At 37.1% G+C, this 13,219-nt stretch overlaps 1 protein-coding gene across 4 annotated transcripts in view; it reads left to right on the forward strand.

The window, feature by feature from the left end:
* Nucleotides 1-13,219, forward strand: part of LOC139950409 (uncharacterized) — a 182,436-nt gene that overhangs the window by 151,856 nt on the left and 17,361 nt on the right. For all 4 annotated transcript variants that reach the window (XM_071949065.1, XM_071949068.1, XM_071949066.1 and 1 more), the window contains 6 exons: nucleotides 6,934-7,009; nucleotides 8,704-8,748; nucleotides 9,224-9,271; nucleotides 11,219-11,293; nucleotides 11,670-11,861; nucleotides 12,742-12,845. In XM_071949065.1, the coding sequence (XP_071805166.1) occupies nucleotides 6,934-7,009; nucleotides 8,704-8,748; nucleotides 9,224-9,271; nucleotides 11,219-11,293; nucleotides 11,670-11,861; nucleotides 12,742-12,845 (540 nt within the window). The remainder of the gene's footprint in view (nucleotides 1-6,933; nucleotides 7,010-8,703; nucleotides 8,749-9,223; nucleotides 9,272-11,218; nucleotides 11,294-11,669; nucleotides 11,862-12,741; nucleotides 12,846-13,219) is intronic.

Below are 13,219 nucleotides of genomic sequence, written 5' to 3' on the forward strand. Positions count from 1 at the left end.
GTTATCTATCTTGCTTAGGATATAACCTTTCCAATGCTATCTTTGGTTTTCATTAGATCACGAATCAGTCTCAAATTTTAGCGTAACTATAGTAATGTGCCCCTTCTCAGTGTGAATTCACTCCAGAAAGTCCAGCGTATCCGGGATATTCTGAGGTATTCCATTAAGCGGAGCCTGTCACCAAGTCATGCAGTAATCCCCAATCCAAAAAGAGAGAAGGTCTCTGAATACGACACTGCTGATATTAACCTAGCAGGGATGTGATTTCAAAATTTTTACCAGAAATCCGTTTTTTTTTTAAGCCACCACCCCCCCCCCCCCAAAAAAAAAGTAAAATTATTTTTTATTACTTTTTATTGAAATATTTGAAATATTTTATAAATAAGATCAAACTCATAAGAAAATAAAGATAAGACCAAATGGAACACGCCAGATTGCAGAGCAGGGTTTTCAAAACCCAAGATAAAAGTATCAGAAACTTTCGCGCTTGCAAGCGTTCACCCTTTGCGATCATAGTTCAGATCTTTGGGTCAAAAGCCTCTGTTAAAGACTGTCTCCGAATATTACACCATTACCCGGGGGAGAGTAAAAAGAAGAAGTAAGGGTTGAGAAGTATCGCATTATATAATTTGTTAGACCTAGGGTCCCCTCACTTCAAAAATAAATAAATAAATAAATAAAATGAAATACGAGAAAGGCTTTATTGCAGCTGGATCAATATGCACTGTGGATGCCCTGGAAAAGAAAGTTGCAATTAAATCACGTATCGAGTCGTCGAACGTGTACTGTAATTCTGTGGTACTATATCCTGGTAGACTAATTAGCTTTTTTTCCTGAGGAAGGGTAAATATATATCATCGTTGTAAACGGCCAATTTGGAATATAACTTGGAAGGTATCGAGCGGGTATGCCGAGATAATTGAGACATAATAAATGTGTAGACAGGTACTCCTGGGGAATGAGGGGGTGGGGAGAGAAAGAGAGGGCGGGGGTGAATGATGGAGGTGGAGTGAAGTCTGGTTCCCTAAGGGTGAATACAAAGTTACTCACATGAAATATTCATTTGAGAAGTACCAGTTATACAAATACAGGAACTTTTATAGAGTTTTTTGTTTGTTTTGGAAGTTGCCATATGTTGGTGTTTCAGTCTTCTGCCAGGAAAAGACCCTTTTTTATATCCTGTCATAGTTGAAACAGCGCCCTCAATGAGTTCAAAGGAAGACCTATTATTGAGTGAGAGTTGTGCGTGGCGCGTAAAGGCTTGCACATATCCATGTTTTTACCTGCGTGATAGCAGCCTTTGCAAAGGTTTATTACAACCAAAGCTGCTTTGCTTTGTTGAGTCAGCAGAATTTATTTTTAAAATTATGTATATCATCTGCTTATAAGTGCTGTTAGCAGAAAATATTTGCTGACAGGCTTGAGGAAATAGCCTTCAAGTGCTCTAACCGCTAAGTACACTGCCCTTGTACTGTCTTTAATCAGTCACAACATTATCATGTTTAGTAATAGTTCAACAAAGGTCAATGTCTCATAATTCAAACGTAGTCCCACATACCAGGAGCGACCCCAACCGAGTCAAAAAGTCGGTTACCGGTTGGTCTTAGCAGCATCGTCACTGTGCTCAACTGAACACTCAAAAAATGCCCAACCAATGACCACTGTTTCTGGTTTGGTTGCCAAAACGCACTCCTTGCACGAATACTGTATGTTACAGCACCAGGATCGTCACTGAGTGATGGATCTGCGCACTATATAAGAAGCCACTATTTTTATTATTATACGGTGAACTTTTTTCAATTCAAAGTACATAATCTACTGGAAGAATTAAAGACAATATTTGCATAGAATGATGTTAATTATTCATCCCTGAAGGTCGATAATCTGACCTTGCAATTTATTTTGTATTTTTGCTGGTTGGTCTTTTGCCCCTTCAGTCATTAAAGGGTCAGTCATAGTTGACGGGTATTGTTAACTCTCGATGAATAAGAGACAATAACAACTCAGGTTTAAGCTTATTTCTATACCACTACAGACAATGATAACAGCTACCTTGTAAGTATTCTTGGTTCTTGTGAATTGATGTTTGACTGTACATTGTAAATGCAATCTTATTTTGTAGGAATCTAAATAACTATAAAGGATATTACAATTGGTTGGCTCTGTAGGGATATGTTTTGTGTCTGTAGAAATAATTGTATTCAACCAGAGACAACGCAATGCCATTATGTGTGATGGAACCTCGAAGATCAGGGTAAAAAAGCAGATTTGTTTTTCTTTCAGAAGGATTATTAGAGAAAAAAACTCAAAAACATATGTCTTTGGACAGGTACATGTTTGTGTAATTTGTTTTGCTTTTAAAAGACACTGGACATTATGGTAACCACCAAAGACCAGTATTCTCACTTGATGTATTTTAACACATGTATAAAATAGCTCTTAATTGCTCATTCAATCAATCAATCAAAAAAACATTTAGTTCCACATTCACATCACATGGAGGCATCATCCTAAAAGCCGAGGCTTGTGGCGGATGTGCCCGTTACAAGATTACAGAACAAAACAGGAATACAGCACTAAATAGACGAATAAATAAATACATACCGCTACGGTAGATAACTACACAAAGGTTTAACCATGGTTAAACAATGTAAATATAATTATGAAGCAGAACCAAGTAAGTTTTTATAACAATTATTTTGAGTAATTACCAATAGTGTCCTGTGCATTTTAAGGTTAAAAGGATTGGTGGAGCTGACAGTAGCAGTGCTCATGATCACGAGCAAGTGGTGTAACTTTTACTCGGTCGAAAAAACCAAGTACAAACTCACTGGATCCCAGCTGCAGAAACCATCCAATTGGGATCAGTCCAAACCATAGTTGGGACAATTCTATAATTTGGACTAAACATAGTCTCTCGGTATAACCTAGTACCCTTTTATCTCTGACACTCTCATCCAATATTGTTTCCGGGATTTGCCTTTTCCTTCCTGGTATTTTGTTTCTGTTTGTGGTGTTTGGTCAGTAGGAAGGCCTACTAATACCGGAAAAATACATCAGGAAATGCTCTCTATTTTAATGGAAGTGGCTTTGTAGTTATTTTGCTTGTTCTGAAACCCCTGATGTATCTTCCTAATCCTAAACCTAATCTAAACGTTAAGATTACAAGGGCTTTTGGGAACATAGGGTTGTCTGAATATAGAGCAGGGTAGAGATAGTCAAATGCCTCATTATTCAACAGGACATTGATAAAGGAGACTGCGTTTTGAAAATAATTGTTTTAATTTTTAAAAATTTTTTTATTACTGTAATTAACTTTATTTATTACTGTGATTAAATTTCATCGTTATAATGTGTATTTTAATCGGCATAGTATTTCTTTTGTAAGAGGGGAAAATTGTCGTGTTTGCCCCCCCCCCCCCCCCCAAAAAAAAAAAAAAAATTGAGAAAGTCAAGTAGAGTAAGAACTATTTTTAACCATTTTCAGACCCCTTTTTTCAGGGAACAATTCTTTCGTATAAATTAAACCATTTTCAGGGGATTATTTTAGGGGGGGGGGGGTGAAATTTTTATGAAATAAAAAACCTGTAAATAGAAAGTCTGGCTTCGTGTTAAAATTGCCATTAATTTTTGATTGCCAATAGAAAAAACTGTCAAGTCTACATCCGTGCATGAGTACATTGGTGTTTTGTCATCCCGCTTTCATAATTCATAGTGAATTTCATACATTGATGAGGTTTAGATCTAAAATCATTACTCATGTTCTGCTTTCAAGCCTAGTGAAGCCTTACGTTTGCAGCCATTCATGCTTTTCAATTTGGCTGCATGATTAATGGGCCCCATCAGGAAACCCGTTTTGACACTCCCAGTTGACTGAATAACAACTTAGAACCACAGCATTCAGTCAATGTCATCACAAGCCTGTGCCCCCCCCCATATTCTTTTATAAAAACCTTTTATGTGGTCCCTGAAGTCCCTGAAATGTGGTTTTTAACGCTGAAATTTTGTTGATGATGTTTTGAGGTAAAACAACACAGGTACAATGCAGCAGGGATAATTTTGAAAACCACAGACAAAAGCTAACACCCAAGTGAATGCAGCCGCAGCTATAGGAACATATTAACGAGCTCTGTATTTGTTTAGTAATTACTCTGAACATTAGACTTAAAGGAACATTACAGAATTGTTTTTTGCTAACAAAACAGTTGGTGGCAGTGTATGCACTTTAATCCACCATATACATAAACTGACAAACCTGTAGAAGTTCGAGATCGATCGGCCATCTGGATAACGAGAAAATAGTGAAAAACTCATTACCAAATATGATATTTCAGACCGAAATATTTCAAGGGATGTTATCATCATCATTAGAATGTGTAGTATGTAATTTTGAGAAAATTTTCACTTCATAAAACTATGGTTATGGAAAAAGATATCACTTTTTAAAACATTTGAGTCTTAGAAGCATCGCTGAATCGGCGCTTACGGAAGCAGTGGATTACACATTTATGTTAAGCGTATTACACGGGTTAGCAGGGAATGTTTGCTTTTGCGCGCGTATTCCACGATACTTTAGGCATTCTTAGCTTACACAGCTAGCGCAGCCATTTTGGTGATTGTGCAGTAAGTGGAGAATGGTGATCGTAACCCCATAATTCAAAGGTAGGCAGAGCCATGAAATAAGGCCCTGTTTACAAAACCCAGGCAACTTTATGGGATGTTATTTATGAGATCATCATTAAAAAGTCATCTCTAAAAACGATGAGTCACTGAGAACTACTGTTTTTTTTCCTTTGATGCAGACACAGATATTTCAATTGGCTGTCACTTGATGTCCATCCACACTAAAATACAAAAGAAAAAAGCTGCAAAAGTCCTTGACTGTTCCAATTGGTCCAGGAGACCATTTCATTGTATAAAGTGGTCATGATAAATTCTTTACATCTCCAGCAGTGCATGACTCGATGTTGTTTTTGGGGTAGCCTTCCGAATTCCGCACAGGAAAACGGCTGGGCTTGATGATTTCATTATCTCTATGATTGTGTAGTTAATATAGAAATACAGGAACCGGCTTCCCGACTTGACGTGTGTGCGCTGTGTTCACCCTGGGCCACGCTGTTTGGGTGCCTGTCATCGTAATTCTTGTAGATGACTTAACTGTTTTTGTGGTTTTGGTTTTGGTGTGGCCGTGTTTATGCACCAGGAGTTTCTTAGCGTGCCCTGTTGGCGACTAATTAGGAGTTACTAATGTGGTTTAGAAACTGTTTTGTGACAAACAATGTTATGCGGATGGTTCTATATTAGAGCAGAAGTTTTTATTTGTTTCCCTTTTTTGCTTTAACTTTCTCGTGACAGTTTATCTTTCCCATAGTTGATGTAGATATTGATTTTAAGATTTTAAGCAATCCTTCTGTATCCCTTCATCCCAATTGCTTGAACCTAACTTCAGAAGTTTTGACACCAATGCTGTAACTTGTATGAACTTTGGCTAGATTTCATCACACTATAAACTTTACCTCCTTTGTTAAAAATAAAAGTTTGAGCAAAAGATATATAATGTTTTAACTTTTTTCTTCAGTAGGCGTAACTTTTAGTTTAATCCTTGCCAAAATTTGAACACCTTCAGCAATAAACTTCCGCCTAATTTCAGAAATGGCTGATCAATGACCAACAAGTATCTCGGCTGATTACTACAGAACCTTACTGTTTGCCTAAATGTAGGTCTAATCATGGTCAAATCAACCTCCAATTGAACGAAAAATCCTGATTTATTCTGATTCAATCTGGAAAATTAACTCTATCTGATTGTATTATTCTTAGTTCTTTTACTTTGAACTTCAGTGACACTTTGCAGCTGTCAAGTCTGGTCAAAGGCTTATCACAAAAATATCATAAAATGGCATTTTAATCCAGCTTTTCTCACCCCTAAATGTTTGATTAATTCTCCACTTCCTGAAAACAACTTGTCCTTTTGTTTTCTGGGAAGTTTGCGCAGTAAATAATTAACTCACCCTTGGGGGATGGGGGGTTCATGATAGTAGAGATTAAATCTTGATAAATCTTGGCAAGGCTTTTTGTCTTTGAGGATACTTACCAGTCTCTCATGGTCAGTTATGTAATAATAGGCACACACCAACCCCCCATAATCTGTTAATGATCAACTGGATAACAATGTTTATGTACATTGTCTCGAAGTACACAGTTATATTCCAGTGATTATTGGCCTGTGATGCACTTCCTATTTGTGATGTCATTGGTTCAGATAAGAGCCCAATCCTATACTGGGAATTTGATTGACTGTTAGGGCACCATGGTTGGGCTTCTCCCAAAGAGTGACTCATAGTCCAGTGTTGATGATCAGTCAGTGTGTACTACTACTTAGCGTGGTTGTGGTCTCCACACAGATCTCAGTGACCTGTTCACCCTGCAGCGAGCGGTATACATGGTTCAATACCCAGGATTTCTTTAGTCATCATATGAGATTTCGTAGTAACAGGTAGTTTTTTTTTTGTCGGAGTGGTAGTAGTACGTCCTTCCCGTCAGAGAGTCAGTTTTTCATTCATAGAGTGGATGTGTCAACAGAAGCATTTTTATCGAAGTGTTTGAAAAACTTTGATAAAAGTTGTATGCATTGGATTGTTAGGGGGCTTATAAAATCATGAAGTTGAAGAACGGGCATAAAACAAGGTACGATTCTGAATTGAGAATATTTCTCCTTCAAATCTTGTCCATTAACTTGTTATCTTTTTTTCAGGGATTCTCTGTGATGCTGTTTTTCCCTTTTTTGCTTCTTAAAAGGTGTGGTCAACAACTTTGTTTGCATGGAAGGTACTTGACAGAAATTTCCAGCTTGACACTGCATGGGTTGCTTGAATTTTATTTCAGCAGAGTGTTTTAAACAATTTCTTCCATTTTTGTTTATCTTTTCTACAGGCGGCGGGAGATGGACGGACAGTTATTCTGTGAGGAACATGCTCCGAAAGACAAAGGGAAGGCGGTCAATGGAGAGGTAAGAAGTCATTTCTTTACTTGTACTTGATGATTTGTTTTAAGGAATACTCCATTTGATTGGTTTCAAATCAAGTCACTTAGGCTCACTTTCATATCATTTTATAATTTTTATAAAATGTTGATCATAGGTTTGACTAAGTTTTTACCATTTTTTAAAACAGCAAAATGAAAATAATTAAACTCTCACAAATTTCTTTTTAACCACTTCACAATTCAGATAAAATGTGTGGATTCAAAAGTTCAAAATTTTTTGAAAAACAGAAAGAAACAAAAATTGATTTTGATAAAATGTAGAAGTATACAGGCCTATAGGCTAGGTTTGAACAGGTGTTGCTACTTTTAAAAACAGCAAAAATAAATAAATGTTACGATTCTGATCATGTGGATGCATGTTGGAACAAGTTGTTTGTTTTGCAATTTTTGAAAACAGAAAAATTAAATCATTTATTCTCAAAGATTGCTGTAGTGGGAGATAAAGATTCTCATAAAGTGTTTAGATTTGAAAACTTTTGTCAATGCTGGGGAGTCCCTTTAGGAAACTAGAAACCTAAAGTGAAAGATAGACAACCACATATGTCATGAATCATCCATGAATGTATTTTGCAACAACTGGGGGTAATTAAAAAGACCTAACCCTAAGTCAGATAGGATGAATTAGCAGTAAGCACATGATGACCTAACCCATAGCACATGATTTCCTAAACCCAAATTGTAACTTCTATAAATAGTAGCACAGAAGTATTTATTTCAGAAGGTGTGAAGTGTTTAAAACCATGTGATTTACCTGAGTCTCTTCAGTCGGAAATATTAATTGATTGAACTTGCTGGTGAGAAGTGTTTAAAACCGTATGATTTACCTGAATCTCTTCAGTCGGAAACATTAATTGATTGAACTTGCTGCCTTTATTTTTCTCTGGGATCAAAATGCGTCGACGGTTGTTTTCTCTTAAGCGTTTACGCCGAGTGAAGGTTAACATTTTTGTTGTCTCTTTAAGAAAGCTTATTTGAACTTGCTTTATGCTGATTTGTCTTAGGATTTTTTTTTTTTTTTTTTTTTTTTATATATTTTTTTTACCCATATACATGTAAACTGATGTGTGTTAGCACTGTATACTCAGTACTTTCCCGAGCTCTTTGAAAACAAAAAACACAGGCATACTACTCTGGTGGGATTCGAACCAACTTTTTCTTTACATAGCTGGGGACAGTACATAGTATACAGTGCTACCACACATCGGTGTATAACGGGTAAAAATATATATATATATTCTTTATCCCTGATGCAAATTTCCATCTATCCTAGGATTGTTACCAGATTTTGGGTTTAAGCAGAAAATAAAACAAAATACACCGGAAACTACTTTACAATTGCCAACTTTGAAGAAGTTTTCAGAATCTGTCTGACTTTGTCAGACAGAGTGTATAGTTTGGTTAAGTTGAAAAAAAATATATATAACCACATACCAAATTGCCTCTTTTTTTTTCTCCTGGAGATGTGCCTGTATTTGTGTCGTTGACACTCATCAAATTACATTGAAGGTGTTTGCCGTCTCTGATTATGTTTGACTTTCTTGGAAAGCATATTTACTCTTCAGCTTTCAATCAGTATCTGATAAGGGACTGTAAACATTGCTGTCCTAATTATGCCACTGTGAGGGTTTTTTATTTTATTTATTTAAACTTTTTTCTCAGAGCGCCCAGGACCTTGACTTCTTTGAGCTTTTGCAGAAAATACAGGTATGTTGTCTTTTTAATTTTTTTCAAATAATAATCTTGTCTTTTTAATCTTTTCAAATAGTAATCTTTAATCTTTTACACAAATTCAGAAGTTCAATGTCACAGTTTGTCGACACTTCAAAAATTATAGGCTAGAGAAGAAAACAAACAACAAAACTCTACTGGAACACTGAAACAAAAGTTTAAAGGTATTACACTCCAGGATTGGTAGATATGACAAAATAGTCACAGACAGTGTTCATGTTTATTTCTGTGATCAATCATTTACATGAAATGATAAGTGAAAATTTGTGCTAAATCCGTTGTGTGAGATTTAATGATGATGTATTTTGAAATCCTGATAAGGTATAACACCTTTAAAACAGGAGTGAATGTGCACTTAACACCTTGCAGCAGAGTGTATTACAAGTCTTTATTATTATTAATATATATATCCTATTTTTAACTTAAGAAATCATTTGTAATTTTCTTTCAGAGTGATCGATTAGATGAGCAAAGATGTTCCCTTCCCTTGGTACTACAGGTAAGACGATAAATATCTTAATCCTTTTTCCCCAACTTCCTCTTTGCGGATAAAGAAAGCCTTCTAGACAATTTATTTTGAGAGATTCAAGAGAGACATTGTTATTGACAAAGTAGGGAGACTGCCAACATCATAGATCAGTTTGTAAAGCGCCAGCAAATTAATGTTGCAGGTTCAAATCCCGCTCTAGTGACATATTTTTTTATTTTTTTTTATTTTTAGAAACCAACCATTCCATTCTAGAGCAGATAGGTGCACAATGTCGCAGTTGTCACAATTAACATCCCCACCCTTACACACCCCCCCCCCCCCCCCCCCCCCCCCCGTCCTCCAGCAGGGGGGATTAGACAGTTAGCACGACCCATTAGTAGAAGTTGAATGTCCTGACACGCCCCTTTCCCTAATCCGAGGTCGCCCTAATCAGATCAGGATGCTTCGTTAGAAACAATAGAGATGTAATTAGGTCGGGTCTTTAGTGGAAACCTTTTTTAGTACTAATAAGATGAATGGTGGAAATACTTCATTATGTGCGTGCCATTGCTCTTTATCTTACGCTCTTTACCTGTCAGTGATAGAGGGTTTTAAGTCATGAGATGTTACCATTTATTTTGTCATCAAGTACCCTGTGTGAAATAGCATTAACTAATGCTACTTCTTTTTATACCACAGAGGGATCAGACTATTTTATCCTGAGCCTCAGTTTGATTTCATTGGTATGAATTGGCAGAAAATACTGAAGTCATGATAATTTTGATTCTGAAAAAAAAAAAAAAAAAAAAAAAAAAAAAAAAAAAAAAACACTGTCGTTTCATTTAGAAAAACTGTGTCTAAGGTGCTTTCTTTGGTGGTTCCCTTATTTTTCATTCACAACTGTGTCTTTGACTTGTGTGTTATATTTGTATGCATCCCAGTGAAAGAAAAGCTCTTGGTTATAATAAACAAATAATATTCTCCAATTTGTTAATTTCTCCATCAATATTTCTTGGGCTCTGAGGGTAGAAATGTACAATGTGAATATTTTGAAGAGAGTCTATTCTGTGCAGATGTTTCTCTAAATAAACAGAGAGATATTTCAGAGGATATCCCAGCAAAAAAGCAGCAGGAATCCCGAAGCCCCAAAGCTCACCTGATTACCCAAATAAGGAGACGATGTTTGCAAGGCTTGGGAAGGTACACAAACAATGGCTGATGCAATGAGCTCACCCAGCACCAGGGTTTCCAATATCAAGACAGCGTGTTCGATGCGTGACAGCTGCGTCAACACAGGGGTGCCTGAGAAACCAAGAATTATTGTTAAGACGCGCACGCTTCTTAAAGTTCACCCTCGAGCTCTTGTCAAATGTTACGGAAAGTGAAATAGATTTTCACCTGGTTGGATGTTTTGCTTAGATTTGGCCTCGTCGGGTTCATATACCGCTGTTTCATGTGGTTTTTATTCGCTGTTGTAACGGCTCATCATTATGCCAAGTCTCAGTCATGGGTTTATTTTTGTCTTGGCTACGGCCAGTCACAAGTTATTTTGGGTCTTGAGTTTTGTAGAGTCAACAAGTTATGTCAGCTCATGTCAAGTTATAAGTCACATTAGCACATCAAGTCAAGTCTTTTGACTTGTACGCCCTTGAGGTCATTGCTAGGCCAGCCTTAGTAAATTGTTCAGCTTCTTAAGCTACAAGGTACTCAAGGGAACGCTACAAATTTTGTTCCTGAAAGTTGGTTTATATTTTTTGTTTTCACCAAAGGCAATCTCAGAGACTTCTTGCTGTCGAGTCAAGCCAAGTCATGTTTTTTTTTTTCAAGGCACAGAATCAACTCAACAACCAAGAGACACTTTTTAAAACTTAAGTCATTGGATTTAAGACTTAACAGGGTGTAAATCTGATGAACTTATTTAATGATTTTGAGGGTGTCAATCTTTTTGTTATGACTAATGTTCTGTTTCTCCTTCAGAGCGCTGGTTCGTCCCCGGCTGCCATCAAAGAAAGACTCAAGACCAAAAACTCAAACACCTACAGGATAAAAGAGGTAATTACAAGCCATGGATGAGAGTGGACAAATAAGAAAATTCCTGCAAAAAGAAAATTGCTGGACTTGGTTTTCCCTTTTTCTAGACCCAGAACCTCACAGATGTTGCAATTCAGAAGGTTTACAGACTGTGAATCACCAGAAATATAAAACTACAGGTTTAAATAATGGACCTGGGGTGGATTTCACTAAGATTTATATATATAACCATTAGAGAGTCCCAGAACTAGTCATAAGTTAGGATTTGTGAAATCGGCCCCCTGTTCCCTTCTCCCTTATTGACTATACTTCTTTCAAGAAAATTTGAAGGCACCAGGAGATTTTGAGAGTATCCTAAAAATTATATTTAAAAACTATTTCTTTTTTTCTTTTGCAGCTTTTAAAGAAAAATGGTCCCCATCCCAACATCATCCAGCCCCACAACGGCGGTTTCTGGATTGATGGTTTGGACATTGACCCGTCGGGCGCTAACGACATTGTACCCGACCACTGTCCATTTACGTCAGATCGACTGGTACTCGAGTATGATGATACCAATGAAATGTACAGGAGACATTTCTATGGGAAGGTTAGTAACAGAACGGTTGAAAAATACAAGGCAATCACAAAAGTAGATTTCTGATTTTCTCTCACTCACACTCCCTCCACACAATTTCATTTTTTTTTTTTTGGGGGGGGGTTGAGATATTGGTGAAAAACAAACAAGCTTGGTTAAGATTCTCACAAATAGGTTTTTCAAAAATTGTGACAGAATTGAAAAAAAAAAACAATGTTCAGATTTTCAATCAAGTTTCTAGGGTAATTCTTCTTTTCCCAACCCGTTAGTCCACTCCCCCGGATCACCTTCGTTTTTTATTTCAGCTTTCTTGTCGCATCTTTCACCTACTTCGAAAACTCATCACTTCTCTTTCTTAGTAATTAAAAACCCACAATGCCTGCAGCAATTTCCTTTGCAAGTCAAAACGAGCCGGGCCGTGGCGTTATTGCATTACTGCCCAGGCATTGTTCGCATAGAGAGGCATTCACAGATGGTTTGAGCCTGAAGTTACAGGACACGGCAAACCTTTACTCTGTTTTTTTTCCCCTTTCGTTTCTTCGGCATCATGACCTGTTTTCTCTGGAGATGTACTACGGGGGCGGGAAGCTACAGTACAATGCCTCTTGTAGTCAGATCACAGGGTTCAGTTGCAATCGAATAGAAAAACACAACAAATTGGCAAAATGTGACCTTTCCTTAAAAAGTAGAAATTTTTTTCAGTTGGAAGGTTTTGCTTAATGATTTCAAATTTAATGAGACAGACCAATTAAATAGAAATTAAAAATAGAGAAGTGAATGTTCTTGCTTCCATTGACTGAGCTCCAATCACTTTGTAAATGAGAAGAATCAGCAAATGGACTTTTAAGAGTGCCATGAACATTATGATTATACATCCTTTCTTCAACTGCAGGAGCATTTTAACTACATAGCCCAGGATGAGTCCATGGGTCCAATAGTACTGTCTGTCAGGCAGGAGACCAGCAGTGGAGAAGAACAAATCAGAATACTACTCAGGTCAGTCACTCATCATGGTATGGGCTGTTAAAGGGGATAACTGTAAAAGGGGTAACCCGGTTTCAGCCCCAGTACTTCTGGGGCTGAAACCGAGCTCAAGTAAACAAGTATTGCTTAACGATGCTCTGCTTAGCAAAAATAAGCAGGTTACCAGTTACAGAACATGATATTTTGTCTGGCGACTTTATTCTGGTAAGCAAGATTTTGTTGTGCTTAGCTACTGTTTGAGCTCAAGTCACTCTAAGCAGCTCTATGACTGTAGAGCAGAGCATCAGACAGCTGACCAAATCATCTCTGAGCGCCCTGTCTATTGCCCTCTCAATGTCTGCATGATTTGATTGATGCAGATGTAGCAACTCGAGAGCACTCAGAGA

Source organism: Asterias amurensis, chromosome 18 (assembly GCF_032118995.1).
Source record: "Asterias amurensis chromosome 18, ASM3211899v1".
Taxonomy (NCBI): domain Eukaryota; kingdom Metazoa; phylum Echinodermata; class Asteroidea; order Forcipulatida; family Asteriidae; genus Asterias; species Asterias amurensis.